The sequence below is a fragment of the Cyclopterus lumpus genome, chromosome 8 (genome assembly GCF_009769545.1).
Source record: "Cyclopterus lumpus isolate fCycLum1 chromosome 8, fCycLum1.pri, whole genome shotgun sequence".
Taxonomy (NCBI): Eukaryota; Metazoa; Chordata; class Actinopteri; order Perciformes; family Cyclopteridae; genus Cyclopterus; species Cyclopterus lumpus.
In genome coordinates, this window is record NC_046973.1 from 16,673,162 (window position 1) to 16,699,442 (window position 26,281).

The 26,281-nt window shown below is 45.0% G+C and overlaps 1 protein-coding gene across 1 annotated transcript in view; it reads left to right on the forward strand.

Moving 5' to 3' along the window:
- Positions 1-3,288: 3,288 nt before the first annotated feature.
- Positions 3,289-26,281, forward strand: part of arhgap23a (Rho GTPase activating protein 23a) — a 33,405-nt gene continuing 10,412 nt past the window's right edge. The window contains 10 exon segments of the mRNA XM_034538842.1: positions 3,289-3,976; positions 10,440-10,643; positions 13,195-13,219; positions 13,659-13,751; positions 15,511-15,589; positions 16,641-16,695; positions 18,192-19,815; positions 23,972-24,127; positions 25,050-25,161; positions 25,248-25,287. Coding sequence (XP_034394733.1) covers positions 3,734-3,976; positions 10,440-10,643; positions 13,195-13,219; positions 13,659-13,751; positions 15,511-15,589; positions 16,641-16,695; positions 18,192-19,815; positions 23,972-24,127; positions 25,050-25,161; positions 25,248-25,287 — 2,631 coding nt within the window. The 5' untranslated portion in view covers positions 3,289-3,733.

Sequence of the window (26,281 nt, forward strand, 5' to 3'; positions counted from 1 at the left end):
TCCTCCTCCTCACACCTCTGTTCTAAAACGTGTCTGCGAAACTTTGTTTAGTCTTGCAAAGGAGAGTGTGACTCTCATGGCCCGTGGTCGTGGTATGAGATTAAAACATATCACCGAACTAATCTGTCCGTTACACCGACAGCCAGGCTCCATAAATACCTCCCTCCTCTCTCCCTCCTTCCTCAGCCCTCTGACTTTTCCACGGGTGTGATTGTTATCAGAGAGCAGAGTCAGGAAATCAAAGGCCGGCGCGTGGCGCTGATCTCCGAGGTGCGGCAGTCCGTTGCCTCCACGCGCCGGCCTTTTGATTTCCTGACTTCCAAGAGCTTCGAGCTGCCAGGTTATGATAGAGAACAAATAACCAACATGAAGTGTGCCTCGCCTGCAGGCTGCAGTGTGTGCGTGTGTGTGTGTGTGTGTGTGTGTGTGTGTGTGTGTGTGTGTGTGTGTGTGCGTGTGTGTGTGTGTGTGTCGCCTGAGCTTTCCGACAGATAAGGGAGCTGTGCTGCACAAGCAGCTGATGGATGTGCTGCTCGGGCATGCGTCAGCCCAACAGTACACGGGGTGGGAGACTGGTGCTATTGTCACAACTCTTCATGTGTGACTGTGGTTTTCCTCCATGTAAACTATAACTCCTGCAACGCCTTTTTGTTCATTTCTCTTTTGTCAAGCCCCCCCCCTCCTCATTTTGTAAATGCCTCCATGGTTTATGGCAACGAGGAGGAGAAAGAGAACGCGAGCTGACCAGAAAGAGACCTTTTGTTTCCAAATTAGACACTGCTGCCTCCCTCCTTGCCAAAACTAACTGTTATTGTGACAAATGTGATGTGAAATCCCCACTCAGCGCCTGTGTATTTTCAGATATTAAACTCTTGTCTGGGCTTTGGACTGGAGATACTCTGGTGATCCAACTGCTGCTGTATGGCAGCCGGATGCGCTTTAATCTCACGTCTCTCCCTCCTGGATGAGAATCGGACCTCCTTCCGTGTTCCAGTCTCTCCGCTGGGCGGTGCATCGAAGAGTAACCCACCCACAGCCACAGCCCTCTGACTTTATGAGGAACCCTAATTACATAGTCTGGTATATTTATACTCGCCTGTGACTCAGTAGGACACATGTGTTGTCTGTGTGTGTTTGTGTGTGTATTAGTGAAAGTATATTTCAACCAGGGATGAAGTGGAGTGTCGTTTTAGCAAAATTGTGTGTGCGCTCATTTAAGAACCGATCCTTCAAAGTGACACTTTGTAACTTTTTATATGAGCACACTGTTGCTCACAAACGAAAAAGAGGAATTCAGAAGCATTGAAATGAAACTTTGCTCATGCAGTTCAATACACCATAGGTGGCCTGTTATGGCCAGTCGTTTTGAATGGCTATAGTATTAGCTGATGTTTCAATGGTTCATCGTTTTAAACCACTTTAATGTGTTTTAATATCATTAGGGTTGTTTGGAGTTGGTCTTGGATGGAAAGTCTGTGTTGGAAACCGGAGGGCATTGAGTTTTAAAGACATGGGCGTTTACCAGGCAAGGAGGTCTCTAATGAAATACACTACGGGTTGCATTATGGGAAGTGTAGGATCCAGGGTTTTTGAGCTTGACCGATACTGACATACACACATAATTTTATTTTCCGACATGGTTGGCCAACATGTTGTCTAAAGTAGTTATTTGAAAGCTCTGCGGATTTTTCTTTTTTATATATTGCAATACGACAGTGTTGAAGTTGCACATTGGCAAAAGAAATGTCATCTTCTGTATTTTCATTATGAATTATATATAATATGTATTTAATGTTTCCTGTAACTGCATATGCACCATTGGCAGAGCACAAAACACTTATTTACAGAAGCTACTCAATAAGTTCCGTTTTCCATGATGTGTATATAAAAAGGAAATAAAGCAAGAGAGCGGTTTAAAAACAATGCGACACGTGGAATTAAATCCTAAAATCATCGGATAAGCGATTACACTTTACATAACAGGGACAATATTTGCATCGAGATGCCATTTGAGCCTCCAGATTACGTTTCTTTGTATTTATCGTCTCATCAATCTTGACAGACTATTCAGGCCTGCAGTGTGTGTTTGCAGTATATCCAGAGGGTACGGTCTCTGTAACGACGACGGCCCTCTCCAGTCGAGTTCGTACTTGTCCCGCCGTGCAGCAGGTGAAACCTGTCTAACCTCGTTGGTTACGGATGTGCGGTGTGTGAACAGCGTCGGAGGAGAAAGTCAGTCGTCTGAAACAACATGGTCACCTGTCTGCCGCTCTCTCACAGATCCTGGACACCTGGCTGTTTGGTGAGAACTCTGCCGGGTGGGCGAGGTCACCTTTCTGAAGTGGGTGATTTAGTGGTGTGGTGTTCAGGTGTCACTGTGCTGTGTGGGTGCATCCTGCGAGAGAGAGAGAGAGAGAGAGAGAGAGAGAGAGAGAGAGAGAGAGAGAGAGAGAGAGAGTGTGTGTGTGTGTGTGTGTGAGAGTTTGATAAAAAGGTCATGTTGACATCCAGTAGCAGCCGTTTTATTTTGAAAGCGCTCCTTACTCTCCTCCTTTTTTTTTTCCATTTTCTCCTCTGATTATCATTTTTCCTTCTCTATTTTCCCCTCTTATGCCAAAAAAAAAAGGAAAAAGAGTGAGACAGTCAACACAGCAGCAGGGCAAATGTTTTCTTTTCTCTTTGTACTGGAAATTGGCCTCTTTCTGTGTTTCTTTTTTTTCTTCTTTCTTTGGGCGGAGGGGAGGCGGCAGAGGCAGGGTTGGCTTTTGTGGAGTTTAGCGCCTGGATCACAGCTTTGTCACTTGTGTTTGTGTCGCTCACACACACACACACACACACACACACACACACAAAGCACACGTGCAGCCCTAAAGCTTCGTCTACAACAATCCAGTGGATTTAGCCGGCGGGAGATCTCTCCATCTGGACCCCCTTCGCCTCCAACGTCTGGCCTCAGCGGTGTCCAGTGTTCTTGGATTAAACTGCAGACTTCCAGTGTACTGTACTTTACAGCTGTTGGTTTGCTGATGACTGTCGGACCGGCTCGTGTGGAATGAAGGAGTGATTGTTTGGATACAGATTGAATCACAAAAACAAGGAAGAAAGAGAAAGAGAAAAAACTGAGTGAGGGATGGAATAGCTGATGCTCGCTGAGATAAAGACAGTTTTGGTTTAAGATGACAGTTGGATGAAGGGATTTGTTTGGTACAAGAGCAAGAGGGAAGAAAAGAGAGAGAGAGCGCGTGGGGGGGGGGGGGGGGGGGCAGGGAGAGGGAGGAGAGACAGAGGATCCAGCCCTCTGGGACAGCAGTGTATGTTTTGGGGGTGGCTTTGTATGCAGAACATCACCGGACACCAACGAGAGGGACGCTGTCAGTTGTTCTCCGTGTGTGTCTGTAGTGAAACCAGACCGACCTCTGATGCCTGCGCCACACGCACTCCTCCATCTGCTGCCCAGGAGCCTCAACCCCTCTGAGAGTGTTTGATTGTGTGTGAGAGATTTGGAGAGCCGGTTCCCAGCAGTCAGGAGGCTGCGATGTTGAACTATTGGGATTTAAACTTTCTGACAGCGATGGAGTGGAGCCAGGGGACGGGGAGTTAAGACTCTTGATTGACTGGAGAGTCCCAGAGGAGGATTCCATTTAGCTCCACTAAAAACCACCCACATTTTCCGTACTTCCGCGCCTGGACTTAGTCCACGAGCTTGCGTGGTGTGTGTGTGTGTGAGCAGCCCATGTGGGCGTTGAGGGATGCAGATCTGAGGAAGCTCCACACCCCAATGCCCACTGCGATGCTGCCGTGCCCTTCGCAGGCCGGGTCTGACTGGAGCTTCCAGAACCCGGTGGGGGTTGACTGCAGCTCCCCTGAGCCTCGCTGCATCTGGCTGGCGGTGCTCCGCAGTGCCACGGGTTCAGTTCCACCGCCCACGCCGCCCATCATGTCCATTGGGCACAGCCAGAGCTCTCACCATCCCAGGGTAAGGAACGGGTCTTCCTCTAGTGGCCGGACATGGAGTCATCGATTTGAAGCATCAGTTTGTTTCTGCGCTTTAAATGATGGATGGATTCATTCATATTGATTTCAAATCCAATGTTTTAGTTGGAGGCTATACAAATAATCATATATGGATGTTTTTTTTATGCATTGCCAGAGCAGGTTATTTTTTGGATTCATTATATTGTTTTGCTTTAAAAAAAAAAAAACATCAGAAAATAAGGATAACATTTGACACCTTTTAATTATTTATTTTTACGAGTTTTTTAAAGCTTCAAATTCTCACATTGGAGAAGCTGTTGGATGATTATTCTAGTTAAAAATGTATCGATTAAGTGTCCGTCAATCAGCTAATTGATTAAAAGGTCTAACCGTCATAACTGCGACGACAATGTAAGATTAGTAAGTGTTACACACCATAAGATTATCATTTCAATCGGTTGTCTGCTGCCCGTGGTGATAAAATGACGCTTTGTGATATCTACAGAAAAGTCTCCAGAAACCGCTTTATGGGATGTTGTCAGTCATGTAAACAGAGTACCTGTGTCACCGTTCCCCTTGTTTGAAGTCTGTTCACCACTGAGCTGTTGACAGATTCTTGAACCTTTCAGTGTGCTGGCAGTTGCGTTGCCTTCGGGCTGTTTTTTGTTTGGCCCTCACTGCGTCTTCGGCTTTCCGAGGAAACAATGTGGCGACACTTTGTGCTGATGGATTGAGATGCACAGTTAGATTATTAATGTATGTAGTTTCAGGATATCGTTCCATTCAAACATTCCCATCAACAGTTACTCACTTGTTTATTCTGTCTGTAGTGGGAATATGTGACAGTATTATTATTTGGCTTTTGGCAGGTTGTGTTGTGATGGGATTGAATGGTAATCAATAGTGTAATGATAATTACAAGGCAAGCAGCTACCAGTACAAACATAATTATATATTAATATACATATATATTACATATATGTATGTAATTTATTTATTATATACAATTATTAAATTATTCATAATGTAATGTATTTTTCGACCATTTCCTTATGTAGCTTTCTAACACACTTGCTATGTACTATGGATTATGCATTGAAGATATGCATTACCCTAAAATGTGGTTAAACCTCTTTCAGCCACTGCAAATATGGATACAATTAAACTGAGGCTGGTTAAGCCTCCTCCACTTAACGATCTGTGCGCCACTTCTTTCTAGTTTTTCCACAGCCGACGTGTGATTTAGTCCCTGCGATTCTGTTCGTTTGGCATATCGACCCTCTCTCGTCCCTTGGAGGGGTTTCTAATTAGCGGCTAAAGACAGATGAAGTGGGGGCTGTGCTAAGTGCCACTTTTTGCGAGGGCTTGTGGAAGCACGTCCCCCACCCCCAACAATGCCCGAAGAATTTAGGGCATCTCATCCCCACATGATCTCATTTAAGTGTGGGCATTTATGTGGAACATTGCCTCCTCTTTTTAACCATTTCCCCTGGTTGTTACCCCCCCACCCCCCCACCCCCGATGACACAGTGCCACGATCAGGAATGTGAGTGTGAGGGGAGGAGAGGCTGTATTAACACAGCTGGGACAAACACACAATGTACACAGTTTTGTTTAAAGAGAGAGAGAAGTGCTCACATCATGCAGTTTCCTTACATGTCAGATCATAAGGCTGCGATTTTTTGTTTGTTGTAACTTCCTTGGTGGTCACGGGGTCGACTTTTGTCTTTGTGCCATGAGCAGTTTTTTTTTTCAGGCTTGCATTTATTTACCTACAGCGTCCCTCAGTAGAGGGGGAATCAAATTGGTACGAATAATATAGAAACACTTCCATGAAAGAAAATCCTCTGACCTTAAAATGCATACGAATCCTAATCGAATAAGCTTTTTTTTTTTGGAGGCTTTCAGACAATAGAGCAGGAAGGATGAAAAGTAAAGTCCTCACGCACTAACCAACGTGTCTCCGATCACTGAGCTACCAAGTCGTCCCGTAAAAGTTATTCTGAAACGGATGCTTCTCCAAAACTACCATAACGCATTAGCAATATAGCAGTGAGCCACGTGTCACCGAGACAAAAGAAAAGTACAATATGTTTTGCCCTTCAAGTAGAACACCCTGTTTAACCGCTAATGTACCGTCACCTGTTGGCCTCGTTGAACCGGCAATGGGGTTGAACTGGTTTTTGAGCACACATACTTTAGTCATATTGCCACGGAAGTGCACGCACACACACACACACACACACACACACACACACGCAACCTTATGGAAATAACTGAGCGATGTGGAACATTTTAATTTGTTTTGCATGTCTTTATTTTGAATACTTTGGTTTGGCACAGCGGGATATTCATAAACTCATCGAGCATCTCCTCCACAAGACATAGGATGCGTATAGACCTGCAGAGGTGGTGCAGCGCGCCCTCCTATGTGGCCGGTAAGTTCATGGATCATCGTCAGCATCCCTCTGCTGTTCCCTCTTGGCAGCCCGGCTCAGGGGTCGTGGGTGCAGACAGCTACAGCTATCAGGATTAAAGGCTCGTCAGCATTTGCAACGTCCGTAAAGCTCCACTTTTCAAACAGGTTGCAGCTCTCAGCTGTTTAAAAGGGCATTATTGTTCTGGACTGCTGGGGTTTTAGCAGGAGCCCGGCTCCCCGATGGCCGCTGCATTCCGGCGTACTGCTTTGGAGTGAGTGGATGGAGTGAGGAGTGTGTGTTTGTGTGTGTGTGTGTGTGTGTGTGTGTGTGTGTGTGTGTGTGTGCTAACACGTATGTTGTTACTGATGATTAGTACTGCAGCATGACAATACCATCATGTCCTAGAAAAGCCTCTTACCTACAGAAAATCAGTTTTTACTGGTTTTTCTGAAAGATTCTAATCCACAGTTTATTTGTATTTTTTTATGTATTTTTTTCTAAATTTTTTATGTTTTTACAAAACCTGAACTCTAGATTTTGGCACAAGGTCTTATAGATTTACACGTCTAACTAAACAGACGTGTTATAATACTATCAGCAGGACATCCACTGCTCTCCACTTAGATTGTGTCTTTTCAGTCATGCAGCTCAATCATCTGTCATCTGCTCGCTAATTGAAATTAGGAGGGGATATAACCACAGGGAAGAGCTGTGTGTGTGTGTGTGTGTGCGTGTGCGTGTGTGTGCGTGTGCGTGTGCGTGTGTGTGTGTTCACCACTTCACCCACTAAACACACACACTCAAAGCAGGAGCCGTAGTGTGGTTACAAACTGCTTTGCATATTCAAATCCGATAGTTTCTCAGGGCGGCTTTTTGTGTGTGTGTGACATCATTCAGGTGGTAATGGGATCCCCTCGTGGCTGTGTTTTATCTAAGGAGCATTCAGAGTTTATTTGGGTATTGTAATTAGCTTCAAGAGGCGAGGACGTGTCAGACGTAAAGAGTGAAAAAAGGATACATTTCTGTAGGAGAGGAGGAAATACCAAATGGCAATAACAAGAGCGAGGTTTCCCTTTTCTGAGCCCTGAGCCTGCATATGAAGTCAAGTTTAGACTTAAAAACCACAGAACATTTTTTTTTTCCAAGTGCCTTGTTGGTTAAACTGAGTGTCTGGAGAGTCCCGAGCACGTCAGCAAGTTTGGGCTCTTTTTGTGTGTGTTACTTTTGGGGGAAACCGGTAGAAGACAAACTGGTCGTGTCAAGGTGACGGATACGAGAGAGGACTTTTTCTGTCTTCAGGGGAAAACAGGGGGGACTGAAGACTCGGCAGATTAGCCGAGTGGAGACGCACGTCCCACACAGTCCGGAGCAGACCACTGGGAAACTGTGCTGCCTCGGAGACCCAGTCAGACCCTGTGTGTTTTGGGTAATCACAGGGTTTGGTATTCCCAGCGCCGGGAGGGGCCATGCGGTTGAAACCGGCGTGCTGGAGCCTGTCTCTCGCTGGGGCCCGATACTCCTCCTCTTCGTCCTCTTCATCCTTCTCCTCTCATTCACTCTCTCTGTGCTCCCTCCCCTCCTGTGCCGGTTACAGTGTGTGCTTCGACTTGTCAAAGCCAAACCGCTCCCTCAGAGGAATTCTCTTCCTTCTTTTCAACCTCTTGCTCTTTCATTTCCTCTTTTCTCCTCTTTGTCTTTCCTTTGTCTTTATCATTTTTATTCGACACCCCAAACATTCCTCCTTCCTCAAGCACTTCTTTATGCTGTTTTCATGCCACATAAAAGGCCTCGATTCTCGCCTCTCTGAGAAAATAGCAGGGGTTCCTTTCCATTGTTTAGACTGCAAGACTATAGCTCAGGCTTTGTGTGTCAAAAGTATTTATGTATCTGTAAAATAGATACTATATATATACCTCAGAGTATGCTTTGGAAAATTGTGTATTTGTACATGTGGAAGAGGACACGTTTATCCAACATATATCTGCAAACTTAAAACATATCAAAAATAAATTATTTTTGTTCTCGTCAGCACACGAAAGCATGTGAGGAGGTGGAAGGGAGGCGAGGTGAGTGGAAGAACATAGAAGGAAGGATAAAGATGCGTGAACGAGTGGAAGTGCCTTCCATGATGGAGATTGTAAGAACTGTGAGCGATTTTATTTATAGGAGCATCTGGCGATCCCGCCCCGCAACACGACCAAACTTCCTGCCTCTCGACCGCCACTTCCTGTTGTTGTGTGGCCACATTACAGGCGTGTGTGTGTGTGTGTGTGGGGGGGGGGGGGGGGCTCATTTTGTGGGAGGGTTGCTGCTTATAGTCGAGACACGTTCACCTCTGGCCCGTTAACATTAAAACCCACAAACACACACATTCACACACTTTAAACAGAATTTCAAGAAATACAAAAAGGTTTAGGAGTTTTGGTGTTTGGGGTCAGCTGACTTTTTAATTGATAGAATGAGTCAAAAGCTTTTTGGTAGAGGCATAAATCAGACAAAGTTCTTTTAAGGTCACAATCACACCTATCTTGTGCAACTAATTTGCTTTATTTAATTGTAGCCCTCCAGCGTTCTGTTTGACTTTACGGCTGAATAATGTTGGCAAGAAAAACATGCACACCAAGCCGCACCTGGAGCGTCCTAAAACGTAGCTGTCTCTCCGTGTCATCGTGGACGGAGGCTGTTATGTAGCTTGTACAAATTCAGATCTATCTTCTCTATGCCGGCATCCTTTGTCCGTGTTCATTAGTCATATTCTTTATCATTGTAGTGTTTCTAGGATGGGCGAATTCCAGGATGACTCATATTAAACCCAATTTTTTTTTGCATTAATTAGCTAATTAATAAGACGTCAGAAAATAGTGAAACATGTCTTTCCCTGAGGCTAAATAGTCTTATCTAGATAGCTTGTTTTGTTCAACCAGCAATGTAAAACTCAAAGATATTCAGTTTGCAATAATAGAACACTATTTGAATAAATACTAAATATATATTTGAGAAGCTTAGAAGTAGTACATTTGGGGCATTTTTGTGTAAAACATAACTTGAACAATGAATGGATTATCAAAGTAGTGTATGCAGAAGCGTTAGTACGGTGCAGTGATTGATTTGTTTATTGTTGGGCCGACACCTAGATAATTATACTGTTGAACTGTCTCCTGCATTTTACATCTGCTCCTTTAAGTCAGAGAGACTGAAGAAAAGTTTGACAGTGAACATGCAGCCCGAGATAACTAAACCACAGACGACTTGACCTCCTCCTCCTGTTTGGTCAGGTGATTGTGTTTGATTGACAGGTGTGGGCCGTCGGGGCAGCAGGGGAGTGATAGTTCTCACGTGTGTCTGTGAGCTGAGCGAGCTGGGCTTATTTACTCAGCTCCAGGAATGAGATATTTAGAGAGCGGAGTTCAGATTCTCTGTCAGATGTCAAAACTGGGCTTGCCTCCTTGGTCCTGTCTAGATGTAGCCCTCCTCGATGGTTGAAATGTGCTTATGGACTATATTGTTCTGAGACTGACCTGGTTTCATTCAGGACTCCATGAGGAAGCCGCTAATGTAATACCCGGCAGTCAAGGGGTGATGTCACCAGTTTGTCCGTCTGAAGTCGCCTTGTGCATCTTCGGGGAACCATAGTGTGTTGCATCTGGAAAACTGCATTATTTCTCCAGGGTTGGTACCAATTAAGGGAAAATACTATAGATCAGGATTTAAATGAAAAAATGATGATCATTCAGTTCTGCATCGTTTATATTTAAGGACACCCATGTGCATCTACATTTTCTGCATCTGTAAATGTGATTATCTCAGATTTCTATACCATAAATGTCATTGGAAACACACATCTACCTGAAATATCTGTAAATAGCAATGCTGTATATTTATTTATTTGCTCTCCATATTTTCTGGATGTGTTGCCCATAGCACTCTCCTATTTACCTTATTTTATAACAAAAGACGTCGCTGGTTGAAGAACCCATTTTACAACATATCAAAAGCATATAGAAACTGTCCTGAAGCTCTCTCTCTCTCTGTCTGTGTCCACAGGGTAAGGGGCGGAGGGATGGTCTCTCATCAGCCGGTGACAACCCTCGGCCGCCGATGGCGACCCGGCCGGGAAGGGAGGGGGTCGGCGTGGAATGGAAGGGTCCCCGGACGCTGGTCCTCCATAAGAACTCCTTGGGTTTTGGTTTCACGCTACGCCACTTCATCGTTTACCCTCCAGAGTCGGCTCTGCACACCAACCAGAAGGTGAGACCGACAGGCCCTTGAGAGATTTGAGTTTCGAGATGTTGAATTATGTTAAATATAAACAGCCTTAAGGACGGACCTCGTGTTTTTCTTCCTTTTTATTTAGTGTCAAGTGTCGTGAAGTTCTTTTTTGAACTTCCATGTTTATTTTTACAGCACACATGGTCTCCATTTCAACCTAGATGGCATTTAAAAGGCTTTTCAAAAGCTTTACGTTTAACTTGCTGAACCCAGGACAGAGCCAATTTGAGCTTGGAGATAAAGCCAATCATACTGGAGTCGGGGGTCAGGGAGTTTGAGCTGATCAAAATGAACTCATTGACAAAAGGAGAAAGCCAGCAGATTGGAGACAACATACTGAGCAAACCAATCATGTTGAAGGGTATTAAAGGAGGTGCAAATCAGATTTGGAGACTAACTAAACATTGGTGAAAACAACACAATTTCACATTTTTACCACCTCCATACCCAAAACAGACGGACTGGAAAGTCTTCATTGTTTTTCAGTATCACATCACAGGCCGTAGTTGTTTTTAGTCTCTGGTGGATTCAGGATTGTTCTGGTGTTTTGGAACCGTCCTCTGTGTGAGTGAGCGGTTACTTAGCTCTTTGAGGTGTGGGGGGCAAACGGCTCCAGATGTGAAATTGAGGGACATGGAGGCTGGGGTGGGGTGAGCCAGCTGAAACAAGGCCTCTATTATTATTCTACCACCCCACCATCCAGCAGCTGCAGATAGGGACACAGATTGAATGAGGTCTGTTGTCTTAGCCTGGTACCACTCTCTGGCAGTCAGGCCGTACCAGGCCGGCCCCGGACAATAAGCCCACTGCTGGCCTTTGGCCTCGGTTCTGTCCTCGTCTCCTCTGCCTCGAGGGTCACATGGCGTTTTGGGACAATCAAACTCACAGAGCCGCCCGTTCTAATCTAAAGAGCCGTCATGGAAGTCTCCCAAATTACCCTTATAGTGACCAATTAGAGGCCCACCGGGTGCATGACCCAATTGGGCATTTATTTCATGTTGTCTGTAGATCCGGAACGTCTTCAAAAGTCTTCAATTGTATTATCTAGACAAAAGATCCATCTACTGTGTGGTCCAAGCTCAATTCATCTCTGTCTTTCAAAATAGCTTGAAGACCTTCTTCTTCTGGCATAAGCCTCCCCTCTAACGTGTTCTAATAATTCAAAAATAAATAAATCACAATAATCAATGCACCTTGCATGTTGCATGAACCTGTAACCTTGTGCAGCTACCTTTGACTACTGAACTGGGAATTCATAGGTCGAGAGAAGGTGCTTGCACATGTATTTGAATAACGCAATCTAACTGCACAATGCATCTGCAAAGCAACATCAGCCCAGATAATTAACTATATAATAGATAGTAGATAGGAGATCATTTTGGGTGGGTGTAATGTTAGGAAGGGTAGTTTTACAAATAGTCCCTTCCAGCTGCTTCAGACTATACTGGTCTGCACCCGTAGGTACAGTATTTGACCCAGATGCCCAGACTCTTGTGCCCATCTCTCACCGTCTCCTACTCTGTCCCGGATGTGTTCAGACTGGGGCTGCTCAGTTGTCGAGTGTCCCCAAGCTCGGAGCTCCATTCTGGGATCGGCAGCTCTTCTTTCTCTGCCTCTAAACCCCCCACCATTGTCTGCAGAGCCAGGAATGAGCCCACTCAGCGCAGCATAAAGCCAGGCAGCAGTCAGCCCACCGTGCCCCTAAACCCAAACTGTCCACTCAGCTTAGTGTGTGTGTGTGTGTGTGTGTGTGTGTGTGTGTGGACATGATCGGACAAACTGCAGCCGTCCAATCTCATCAAATCACCAGCTCTGTGTGTTTATGAGACATGACGTCACGAGTACCTGCAGACGGTCCAACCTGAAAGTCATTCTCTGTGTCCCAGCTGCACTTCCACATTAAAAGCTCATACAAGCAAACAGTTCTGTGTCGGGATGTTTGGCCCGAGATGCTGAGGAAGTCACCGGCGTTTGAGGAAGCTGGTTAACCCTAATTATTGATCAACTTTCTTTTTCAAATTATTATTATGAAAGAGATTGATCAGGGGAAGTTAAGACTGTAAACGGTGTTGAGTTCAGTTCAGTGTTAAAGGATGGAGCATGAGCTCTCCTATGCCCGACAGTAAAATGTAAACCCTGAATCCACATGTGTTAATATTCCTTCCTGTGAAAGCAGCCTAATGCCTAAATGTGAAATGCTAAACAACATGTTCTCCAACTAAATGAGAGTGAAGCGCAAACTCATTATTGATCTCATACATTCATCTATCTCAATCTTTCATGACTCTTCTGTCATTAGTGGCAGCCACATTACGTTGTTAGCTAAAGTTAAGCTTTTTCTCTGAGACATTAACATGGTTCAGTTTAGTCTGTGACATTGATTTACCTTGTTATGTTTTGAGAATCTCTTCAATGTGTTTTAACATATCTGTAAAGCACGTGGATCTACATTGGTTGTTTTTCTATGGGCTCTGTGGATGACGTTGACTTGAATATGAGCAGTAATTCTGTCTGTTTCTGTTCTTTGCAGGATGAGGAGAATGGTAACGGAAAGGGTGAGTGTTTCTTTTTCACTTTCTCATCAGACAACCAATACAAATATTGTACGGTGGGATAACGATGATGTAATGAACTGGGATCTCCTGCATTCCCTCCCGTCTCTTCTGCTTTGCAGCCTAGTTGCGCCCCCTACAGGACGCTATGCAACACTGCATCTAAATTACCAGTAGTCAAGTCCAACTGCATTTAGATAATGATATAAGAACAATAATAGGCAAAGACTGTCATGTATTCATATATAATTCATGGCCGGGAAGATCACAAACACAATGAATCAAAAGTCTCTCATCTTTGTATACCAGGAGCAACCTAAAACTTTATTTCTTTAAAGTTTAAATTAATTTGCCCTCTTCTTTCTTTTTTTTTTTTTTTTACGATTCAGCAGGCACAATATCTGATCTTTTCACTTCTCGTTCTTTGTCCTTTGTCATGCAGGGTATCAGAAAGGCCGATTGGAGCCAATGGACACCATATTTGTGAAGAGCGTGAGGGAAAAAGGGCCGGCCCATCAGGCGGGCTTGTGCACAGGTAAAGGGACCATATGGTGCAGGAGCATGAACATCCTGATTTGCATTGTAAATCTGTCGGGGAGAGCTCGGTCACATGATGCTGCAGACATGAACAGATTCAGAGAAGAAAGGTATAGGCAAGAACAAAAACAGACCTTTTGTTATTAGCAATAGATTATATAGAGAATTATTTTTCCCTGACCAGAGACAAGTTGTTTCTTAACATCATTGGGTAATAATTGTTATAATAAGAAGATTTAGAAGTAGAAGGATGATAATAATAATAATCATAATAACGTTATTTTTATAGCACTAAAAACCTCAAAAAGCAGCACCAATGAAAACTGTAAATAAAAGATAACATATGAGGTAAACAGAGACAACTAAACACACCATCGAACAGAGATACGATTAAGATCAAATTCAAACCTTTACAGACAGGTGGGGAACAGTGGAGTAAAGGAAACACAGGAAAAACAAGCGAATCCAAACTCCTGAACGGCAGCGCACATAAGAGACTGTTTATTGAAGTGTGTTTTTAGAGGAAAAATTGATTTTAATTTCTTTGCCTGAGTATTTCAGGTTGCATTCTGGCTCATCAAGAGAGCTAAAGGTTCAACAATATAGCCCGGGGCTAAGCCTTTCTGTGCTTTAAAAATAATCAGTAAAGTCTTTAAATCAGTGCTAAGACTGGGGTAATATGGCCTCTACGTTTAGGACCAGTTAAAATTCCAGCTGCAGCATTTTGAACAAGCTGGAGACAAGAGATGAATTTTGACTGAGGCCGGTATAGAGCGAGTTGCAATAGTCTAGACTAGAGGAGTCAAAAGCATTGGATTACCCGACATCATCATGAGTTTTTAAAAAAAGGACTTTTGATACATTTCTGAGTGGAAGGAAACTGCTCAACTATATTTACCTGCGCCTTGAAAGTCGGGTAAATGCAAAAAGGTTTCCGGCTCATGACGTGAGACCAGATGATAAGTCCACTATATTATCTAAAGATTTCTTTCAGTTAATTAACTTTGTGGCATCCGACGTTTACAGTTTACCGATAATACGGAGACCGGTATGACAACTCAAATGTTCAAGTTCATTTGAATGTGACAGCGATTGAAGTCTGATTGAAGTGTTCCTGTTGTGTATTGCTGCTTCAGCACGACAGCAGTCCCCTCCCAGCGGCTCAGACAGAGCAGACCAGTAGACCAGTGTGGACGCTCCAACACAAGCTGTCACATCCAGAAAGTCACATGCCAGCATGAACACATGCAATAATGTCTGAGCACTTTGAATGTGTTTTCGGCCTCGACGAAGTCTCCACGAATGCATTCGAACCGTGAACACAACGTCTTTTTCTGGATCCTTAGTTCACAAAAGCCTCACTTTTTTTTATTCTAATGATGAATGATGACATAATAAGAATAATGATGAGAGAAATGTACGTTTTCATTTTTTTTTAAATCGTCTTTTCAGACCAAACATGAATGATCGTTGTTCGTCTTGGTGCGAAAGATTTGAAAGTGAAAAATCGTCAAAGATTGTCTCTGGTGTGAACAGGCCTTTAGGCTGAGACACTTTGACTTCATTTTTTGTTGAAACCAGACACACCTTGGCCTTTGGACCGTAAATTATAAAAGGATTTTGTAGTCATTTTGTGTCTCTGTTGCCTGGAGATCTGCACCTGCTTGAGAGGTCAACGGTCAACATACTTGTTATTCTTGTCTGTATAACCTGTAAAATATGCTGGATATGAGGTGATAATTGTCTGTGCCTTGCAGGGGATCGCCTGGTGAAAGTGAACGGAGAGAGTGTTCTGGGAAAGACGTACTCGCAGGTGATAGCCCTCATTCAGAACAGGTAAGACCTCCTCCTGCCTGTCAGCACTTCGAGCCTTTGGTGTGTTGATTTAGCCAACCCATCTGTTTACTTTTTCACGGCGAGCTTACCGTCGACAAGACACACACGTTGTCGATAGTATTCGTTTGCTCTGCCTTTTCAACAAAAAAAAAGAGTAGCCTGAAGCAGAGTACTCGACTCACTCACGATGCTCTAAGTGGTCTCAAAGACAGATGCTGTGGCTCTCCAGAGGGGAATGGGAGAGGCTTGAAAAAGTGACACTGGACTCTAGAAGGTGTTATCTGCTGAACCTATTTAAGCCAGGTGACCTTTTCTATTAAAATGCTTGGGTTAGATTATGACATGTTATTATCAGTTATTTAATTTCCTCCATCAGTTGCTGACCTTCTTTTAGACCCCAACATCCACAGGGAGGTTAGAGGTCAGCTGCAGCACAGTCGGCCGGTGTTAGGAATGTGCGAACCAACTTTCGCTCTCCTGATATGAGATAAAAGCATCAGCTAAATGACATGTAATGTAATGTAATGTAATACCTCTACTCAGACTATCTGCTCATACCGACTCCCAATCTGATACCAGTGCTCGTCTGTTTACCTCACAGCATGGAGGTCATTGAGAACGTTGTTGTGGAAGGTGACACGAGGCCAGGGGATTGCTATAGTGCGAAATGTAAATCACAGCAGGATAACACTAAACGTTATAATGATGTCGGCGATGCAAGTGCATTCGATGTGGATCGTTTGCGTCTGGCCGATACCCGATCCACTTAATGAAGACAATGACGCCTGATGCAGCGTCTGCGGATCGATTCTGTGAGTCCCCAGCTGGTCTCCACTTCGGGCTGTTGATGTTTTAGTTTAGTTTGTGTAAATTAGTCAGGGGATTCATATTTAAAGAAAGAAGTATATATTTCTGTGTCTCCCACTTTGTATCAAGCACCAGGTCAGGATATTGGATGTAAGCCTGTTCTTCACCTCCATGTCCTATTTGTCTTCCTGTCCTCCCCTCTTCCTCCTCCTCCTCCTCCTCCTCCCATGGACGTGTCTTACAGTGAAAGTGTGTTGGAGCTCTCCATTATGCCAAAGGATGAAGACGTGCTTCAGTTGGTAAGTGTGAGTATGGGATTTTTCACGCACCTTCTCTACTAACCCACACGTTTCATGCATTGCACACTTACATACAAGGCTTGACAAGCAAGCAAAATTGTTTGTTAGCTTTTGGATGATGTTAGGACACTGCAGGACATCGTGTTTGCAGAGTTTAACCTGGATTGTCAAAGAATGTGCCGATGTTGTTGTATATGGCTGCAGAGCTCTGTGTTGAGATTGCGTCACAGATTCATTCAAAGCCGCTGGTATCCCGACTGTCAGAGCTCAGATTAAAAAAGAAATTGTGAAAAGCAGCTCCGTGCTCGTTCACACACCCATGTACTGTACGGCACATTTTTGTCGCTCCACAGGTCGCTCACATGATCAGACATGCATCAACCCTCGCCCCTCCCATTAACCCGGAGCAACATGTCAACACACAAAACCAGATATCAACAGATTTAAGCGATCCGTCCACCACATTAAGCCCAAAGAGGCCAACACTTGGTTCTCCGTTTACGTATAACTCCCATATCTCGACATTATAAACCCACTCCTCTGTCCTTACACTCCTCCCCTCGCTGCTTCGCCTGTATCTGCTGCATTCCTAGCATGACATCAGCAGTGCTGCGCCTCCTTCCACACTCCCACAGGGTGGAGTAAGGCAGAGCGTGAGAGGGTGGAGAGAGGGAGTTTGGAACGATCCGACAGAGGAGAAAATGGATTTCAAATTTTAATAAAAACGCCACGACAAAAAAGTCATAGAGAACCAGGAAAAAGATTGAACGTGTCTGAGAGAAGAACAGCAGGAGTGTTTGAGGTAATCGGTCTTCTATCTCGTTCCTCCTCCTCTGGGACTGTTTGTGGTGACTACAAGCTTAACACGCAACCTGAGGACAGATTCTGGATTCTGTTGACTGGTGAAGGTATTCATTAAAAACGTGCCCGTTTGATTTAGTTTGACTTAATCGTGAGGGTGGAAAAGGGATTGTAGCGAGTATGTTTTTGTCCCTCTGGTGTTATGAAGTTGTAAATTATGCTTTGAATGCAACACTGTGGCTAATTGATAAAGTAGTCAGTTGATTATGCACTTGTTATTTGCAATGGGCAGTCCTAAAGTGCCACACAGTGGACACATGCTGTATCTATCCTGTATACATGACATTGTTGGGGACATCTGCTGCTGGCTGCTGTTCCAGTGAGTGTTGTGACTTTTGGTCAAGGCAGTTCATGCAGTCTGCGATGGAGCATGTGTTTGTGTTCAGAGCAGAGGCCCTCGGGAGAAACTGTGACAAAGGGGTTGAGGTGAGAGGTCGTTCCACTCGGAGGCTTGTCGTGTAACGTAGTGGCATGAGGTTGTCTTAGAGTGTTATGGTTTTGGTCAGTGTTGTTGTCGAACTTGTAAGCGAGAGCAAATTATGTAAAGTCATCACTGTCACACACACACACACACTCACCTTTCCTTCATTCAGTCTCGTCTTATCTCACTTCTCCATCTTCCTTCCCTCTCCCAGGCATACTCCCAGGATGCCTACCTGACAGGCAACGAACCCTACACAGGGGGAGCCGAGTACCTCCCACCACCGCCTCCCCTCTGTTACCCACACACCAAGGCTACGACCCCTGCTGGAGCCCCGGCATCTAGCTCCATGGGCCAGAACCAGCTGGATAACTGGAGTCGCTGGCCAGGCTCTTCCAGCCCCTCTTCACCCCTGGACAACCGCTCCGCTGTGGGCAGCCCCGCCAGCTGGCAGGAAGGACGGGCAGGAGAGCCGGGCGGTGTGGGTCATAGCAGCCCGGCCCACCGCACAGAGGAGATCCAGTACGGTATGACCAGCCAGCAACCTCAGGGCCAGACCAGGGGGCGCTCCTTCTCTTCCTCTTCCTCATCAGGAGGACCTTTATCCAGCCCTCTGCAAGTCCACTACTCGAACCACCACACTGCCAACTCCTCTCAGGCTCAGCCACGCAAGTCCAACTCAGCCTGGACAAGTCCCCCCCTGCCCCAGCTCAGCCATGGTCGCACTGAGCGCTGCCAGCAGGCCCTCACCGACTGGTACTACAACCAGGTACCTGAGCGCCCAGGACGCAGCATGCAGACCCGCCACCGCAGCTACTCTCAGGACCGGCTCAGTGATTCAAGGAGGCAGCAGCAGCGGTCGGGTGGGTGGCCGCACAGCGCCTCCCAGGACACTCTGATGTTACTACAGCAGTCAGGACCGGGACCCCAGGGAGAACCCTACTGGTCTTATGGAGACTGGGAGGGGGGCCCAGGTAGGGGCCCAACTGCTACTAACTACACCCGAACACGCTCTGAAAACCTGCTAGCCCAGTACGATCGCCACGGCCGCTCGTTAGAGATGCTGGACCGACCAGCAGCTGGACTGGTCTCCCCTCATTTTGAGAGGCCCTCATGGCCTCAGCAAGCTCCCCAGCCGCCCCCCAGGACTGACGCCCAGCTGAGGCAGGGGAGCCATTACGGTGCAGCACAAGCTCCTCCGATGACCCGACACACACAGTCGCATTCGAAACACACCCAGGCCCACTCCCAGCCTCAGTCCCAGCAGTCGGCCCTCCAGAGCAGGCGGCTCCCCGCTGGGCAGAGTATGGACGACCAGCCGGTGGGCTACCGTAGCTACAGCCCCTCTTTTTACCGCAAGACAGGCCGCATCCTGCAGCAAGCGCACTCTTTCAGGGACCCTTCGTACTCCGGCCCTCACATGAACTGGAACCCAACGCCTAAAACCAGCCCCCCAGAGGGCACAACGGCACCCCTCGCGGCCTCTGCCGCGTCCCCCCCTGCCACCGCCACACCCGAATCCCAGGACAAAGCGTACAGGCCAACAAACCACGAGAGGGAACGAGTGGCAGTGGAGGGGCAGGCGGAGGTGGTGGCACAAACCCAGGAAGTGGTGCTGAGGCAGAAACCTCCCACCGGGCGAAGGAACGCCCACGGCATGCGCCACCCTCACTACGCGCTGCCCATGGACGGGCTAGAACCCTCTTTGTTTTCTCCTGATCCCCAGGACACAGCTCCGGCCTCTGGTTCCAGGGGAGATGTAGCACCACGCAAACCAAACGGCAACCTCGCCTCCCTCCCCATAGAGGATGACTCCCTGGCCTCGATCCCCTTCATAGGTAAGCAAGGGGACGTATGAGCGTCATCTCGCGTCGCTTCTCTTTCACCGTAATCCCCTCACGAAAACTTCCGACTGACCTTGACAATTCATCGCTTCCATTCTAAATTGTAATCCACACTGAGTGTTTATTGGATATTAGTGAAAGCTTTACTCAGATGAAATGCAGAAGCTTTGATTCAGACATAATTAATTAATTTCCTTCTTGTCTGTCTATTGAGGCTCCAGGCTCTAGGTTCCCATTCTCTCAGGGAGATTGTGTGCGTGCTTGTCTGTGAATGTTTGCATTGGGTAATACTTGCACTTACCCGCACTCTTACAGACAGTATTAGTAGTTTGATTGAATCATATGTGATGGAAATTCCCATATCCTGCTGCTAAGGTCACCATGCTGAGGAAATGAGGTGGAGTCTGGACATCCTGATTGTGTGTGTGTGTGTGTGTGTGTGTGTGTGTGTGTGTGTGTGTGTGTGTGTGTGTGTGTTTGTTTGGGCAGGTAGTGCTTGTGATCTCTTATAATGCCTTAATGTCATTTTTTTAACATTTCTAGTATTTTATTCAGTTAGCATATTTGTTTTTTATAGTAAATGTTCCAATGCCAACACAGTAAACATCATAAACACAGTAAGGACACAGTAAACATCATAAACATCAGCATATTAGCATTCTCACTGGGAGCTTTATGCCATGCTAGCATTAGCATGTGGCTTAAAGCACCACCGCGCCGAAGTGCAGCATAGGTCATCTTCAACTAATGACAATGTGGATTTATAAATGTAAACAATGGGCTGCCTATAATCTTTTTTATGTGCGTCTTTATTATCGTTTGGCTCCCGTTCAACATTGTGTAATTTTGCCTGTGTATTTTATCTACGGAAAGAAAACTTGTTTTTTATTCCTTACCTGAAAGACTTAATCTGCTTTTTATAGACCACGCAGAAAGAAATGACAGAAATAAAATGTTGTGTTACATTAAACACATAGTATAGTACCCAAAATGCCATAAACCAATAGTGACAATGTGTAATAGCTTCAGTGCACGCAGGATACAGTCTGTAGTTCTTTGCCTATATGAAATTGCTTGCATGAATATGCGCTGTACAGTTATGTATACATGTCAGTATCAGTGGAAGGTGATTGTGGTCATGTCCCAGCTTGTTCCCTGTTCTGAAAAGACTTAAATAGAAGGGGCTTTGCAGGCTTTATGTTGCCTTGTATCACTTGACAGGTACAGCAGCCATTAAGTCAAAGCGTACGCAAATGATGTTCGTCGATCAGGTGAGCTGTGCCTCCATCATCGTGTCACAGCCTGAGGAAAAACCACCGCTGCTTACCCTCATGCTCAAAAGATTCAAATCAGCTGCCTTGGACCCTTTGACCCAACATGAAACGAGCGTTGATATTTGAGCCCAGCCACGCTCAACCAGAAAGAAAAAAGGTCATTTAAAGGAGAGAAAATCCAGAGGAATCTGCAAATCAGGAGGGGTCTCTCTGCTTTCCCTCAGTCCGTCTGTCAGAGCACATTCTTGCCTCCTACCTTCACCTGAATTAGATGAAACCTGGCAGTCAGAGCTGCAGGCTGGGACACGTCTAATGGCCATAAACTGAATCTAGGCTAGATTCTCCCCATAGACGAGAACATAACTTTTCTGTTCTCTGTCTTCGTTCATCTCTTTATCTCTCTGACAAAGATGCTGATTTGATCCGGGCCTATTTGGGAACATGGGATTTAATAGGCGTTCATTGTCGCTCTCGTCTGGTACAGACCACAGAGGCAGGCTGTGTCTGACGGGAAATGGGTTTTCACGACGTCTAGTACAGAGATATAGAAAATGCGGTATTTTTTAAATTTATTTCTGTAGCTCATAGAATGTGAATAAAACAAGAAGGGGCATGTTCACAGATGAAGTATTTCACTCTGTACCCACTTGCAGTCTTTCAACATGAATCTAAGCTGTAAATTACCGAGAGGTTTTTTGTGGCGATCCTTGCGGGGAACAGAAGGGGCCCGTACTCTCAGCTCCCGCCCTTAATGCTGCTATTGTGCTGCTCTGGAGGATGAAGGGGTTTGTGTGTCTGTGTGGGGGGGGGGGGGACCCTGGACACTCCAGACCAGGACCAAGACCTTCTGTGCTGCTTCCACAAGGCCTCTCGTCCCCTCTCTCGGTCTCATTTACAAGATTTCTGGATTTCTTCTCTCTATTCTATTTTAGGTTTATAGTCTTGTTTATGAAGCTGAAACAATTAACCATTAATTCGACAACTACTTTGATAATCGATTACTCGTTAATGTAATTTATAAAGCAACAATTGTAAATATTAGTTGATCCCGGCTGGATTTGCAGCTATTTTTGTCTTCCATGACAATAAACGTAATATCTGACGGCTTTGGACTGTTGGTTGAAACAAACATGCATTTTAAAGTGGTTACGTTGGGCTTTCATTGTGATTTGCATTTTCACTATTTTCTGACATTCTATTGACCTAACGGTGAATCAATAAATGGAGGAAATAATCAGCAGAATATAATAGAATCTTTTCTTCAGTCCGAATGCTAGTTTTAAACCATCATTTGCCAATAGTAGACTGTTTCATTTTGACAAAGTTCTTTTCCAGCTGTACATTATTCAACATTTGAGTTTATTTTGTCAAAAAAAAAAATAGGTTTAGGAAAAGGTATGATGTTGATGCAGGTACCCTAACTCCTGCTTTACTAAGTAAAGACTAGCTCTGTGCTGAGTAAGGAGTTTTTAAGGAATGTTTCACGCAGGATGTAGTGCTTTTGTTAAATGTATCTGAATAAGTAAGAATCCCCAGACTGAGATATGTGGTGCATATTCACAGTAAGGACTTGTATGCAGAGTGAGCTGCAGCATGTTGCTCCCCTCTGCTGGTCCGTCTCTGTCTTGTGGCTCTGAGCTCACTCTCTGGCTGCATGTTAATGACGGCCTTTGTTAAACCCACAGCCCGGCTATTTCTGGGCAGCGCTGTAAACAGGCAGATTCCTCATCCCAGATTGGAAATGTTTTTCCGCCTGATGTCGGACTGTAGTAGTATGGACAGAAGTGGAAAAAAAAGACCGGCAACCGTGGTAGATGGAAGAAGGGAAAGAGAAACGGAAAGAAAAGAGAAGAAGCCGAGGGTTGAGGGATGAGTACAGGAAGTTGCTGGGGACACAGAGGTAAAATAAAAATAAAATCCGAAGAGGAGTGAGATGAGAGCATAGCAAGAATTTACAAAAAGGCTTTGTGGACTGTGCAGGATCTCCGACTGAGTCCCTCCAGTCTGCAGAGGCTGTGCTGCCCTCTGTAGTTTACTCAGAGAACACACTGGAGCCACTGGAGCCTCAATCCTGACACTATGAAAAGTCTAACTCTAATCTTATATGTCAGTCAAGAAGTGTGTGTGTGTGTGTGTGTGTGTGTGTGTGTGTGTGTGTGTGTTGCGGTTTCATATCCCTTTGAAACTGTTGAAGACTTGTAGCCTGGGTGACCTATATATTCTGCTTTATGCCTTTTGTCATCTCAAACACAACTTTATAAAACTAGCTTTAAATATCTACAGTTGTTCACACTATTCATATTTTGTTCAAATGTGGCTTTTCTCTCGTATCTGTCCTCACATGAATCGGATCACACTGCAGTTTTGTACAAAGAACTGAAACCTGGAGCCAGTAAATTACAGAACCGCCCCCGTTAGCAACTGAATAGCTCTTCCTTTGCTGGCGACTCAGGTGCCGCTTCTCTACAAACCGCTCGCTTATTGTGGTTACAGTTACAGAGGCTTTCAACCCTTTAGTTTCTCGAGTGTGTTTCTAAATAAGCGTAGATTCTTGTGTTTGTGGTTTGCCTTTTGTGTACTGGAATCCAGAAATGGGGCTGGTGTTCGAGTATGACTGTTGTGTGCGTCGATTTTGCAGATGAAAGAATTACAGATCGTGACGGCTGAAATTTTAACTGTAAAAATGAATGTTCTTGTTTCGTATACCTGACGAAGACCCCGTGGCTCGTCGCCGTTCCTCTCCCTTACGAACCTCTCCTCTTACACATCTTCTCCTGATCTAACAACTTTTTTTAATATCCTACTTCTTTCATTCTGGCCTTTTTCTCTAACACCTAACCTACCCCCCCCCCCCCCTCCCCTCAACCCTCCCACAGATGAGCCGACCAGCCCAGGTGCTGATTTGCACGCTCGCCATGTGCCGGCGTCCTCCGTGGTATCCAGCGGCATGAACTCGGCGCCCGCCGTGGCCACCGGCCCCGCCTCCCCCACCTTCACCTTCCCCCTCACTAGGCTCTTCTCACAGGACTGCAGTGAGTGCCCCCTCCTCCCCCTCCTCACTCCCTTCCTCGCCACTGCATGCAGCTGAATCTTATTTGGGATGTTTAGTTCCTTTTCAGAGAGGGATTGATCACGCATGGTGTTTAAAACCCTCCTGGTTGGTTGTTGTACTAAGTTATACATTTCAAGAGGGTCTAGCAGATTTGTTCTTTTCCTCACTGCTTGGTTTCCATCTTCTCAATTATATTTGCCTGTGGAGTCTTAAAAGTATTATTTTTTTTTTTCTTGAATTCAATCAAATCTAATTTCAATCAGTTTCTAATTCAAATCAAATTGTTAAATAATTCTCCAGAATTGAGTGTAATGTTTCAGCATTCTAGTTCAGCAGTTGTGCCAATACTGCCGTCTTAATTCTGAGTATGATTTTTGTATTGGAAACAGGTGGAAATGAAAAGAATAAGAAGTGTGAAAACAAGACTTTTGAGGCTAAATAACAGACACATGATGAACATTTTTTGCATGCAGAATTTGTAGAATTGCATCTTTGACAAATCCCCCCCCCAAAAAAATTCATACAAACGTGTTTGACTCTTTTTGGGCCCCAGTTTATTAGAATTGGACAAACTTGCATGATACGTTTCTTTAAACAGATGCATGTCAGTCTGTGTTTACAGGGGCCACACCTGCATGCCAGTGGTGAGAAAAGTGATCAGAGTTGATTTAATACAACCCACTGTTCCAGATCGCCTCCCCATCGTTCATCCCAACTACGCCACCCAAACCCACAAACCTCCTCCTCCACCACCACCTCCTGCTTCCTCCCCTCCCTCACTATCCCCTCTCCTAATCCAACACCGCCCACTCGGGTGATTGGCATCGCATCAACATTCTGTCTTTCTCCCTGTCTCTTTGTTTCTCCTTCTCTCTCTGCTCATTCATCTTCTCACCGAGCAGGCAGTATTAAATCCGGTCGCCGTTCCTCCTATCTTCTAGCCATCACCACCGAGCGCTCCAAGTCGTGTGACGAAGGACTCAACACGTTCAGAGAGGAAGGCCGAGTCTTCTCGTGAGTACCGTCAGTCTGAGACAGATGAGACTTAAACGGCACCCATTTGAAGTACATTCTCTCAGTTGTGTTGTTGTACTTCACAGGAGGCTACCAAAGAGAGTGAAGAGTTTCTTCACAGACGGGGTGAGTCACTCCTCGAACCTTTCATCGCCTAAACCTTGTTTTTACAAATGTCCTTCTTTCTCACTGCTTTTACATTCACTGTGATTTTGTCAGATTATCAAACCGAGAAAACAAACTATAAAGAAAAGTGGATGCCCTGCAGCTTTACAGACACATTTAACAAACGTACAACTACATACAGACAGTTAACTGGTATTTTAATAATCTATGGCTATTTCAAATCACAATTGTGAAAGCACCTCAAACACCTGATCCACGTAAATGCTTCCTGAGGTTTTGAGTGACGTTTAAGAGAGCTGTGCCACTTTCGACCACAGTACAAGATGATGGCAAACGGCATTTCCCTTCATTTCCTTTTATCTTGAATATTGAAAGTCGCAACTACTTTTGCTTTTACTTTTTTCACAAAACCATGGAAAAGTTTTCTTGTGACCTGAACACAATTACTGCAGAGGCATAAAGTCACTAAATTGACTATGTAATGTCAGATGTACTGGTACAGTTGACTTAGCTTTGCTAGCATCAGCTAACATTAACCACTATGAGCAAGTGGCCTTACCCACCAAGTGAATATATTGCATTAAGTCAGGGTAGGTTGTTTCGCTTATTAATCAAACCTTTTATTTGTCAGAAATCTGCCTCTTCCAGTCACTTGAGTTCATCGTTTTGGTCTGTTTCTGCACCTCAGAAAGTGTAATATATATTTGCTTTTGCAATCAAGGTTTCAAACAATGTAGCTCCTGGAGATAGTCGTATTCGGTCAGTGTCAGCTTTAATAAAGCTGAATCATTTTCATTTTTTGAAAGCAGCATTTGGCAGTGACACAAAGAGGCCAAATAGATGCTGTCTCAGCTCCTGATGTATCAGTTGTAACATTATGTGATGAATATTATATATATACAGTATATATATATATAAAACACGGGTGACAACTAGACCTTGACCAGCACCGACATCATGATGATTTGGCCTTAAACATTTACATAAAGTGGAC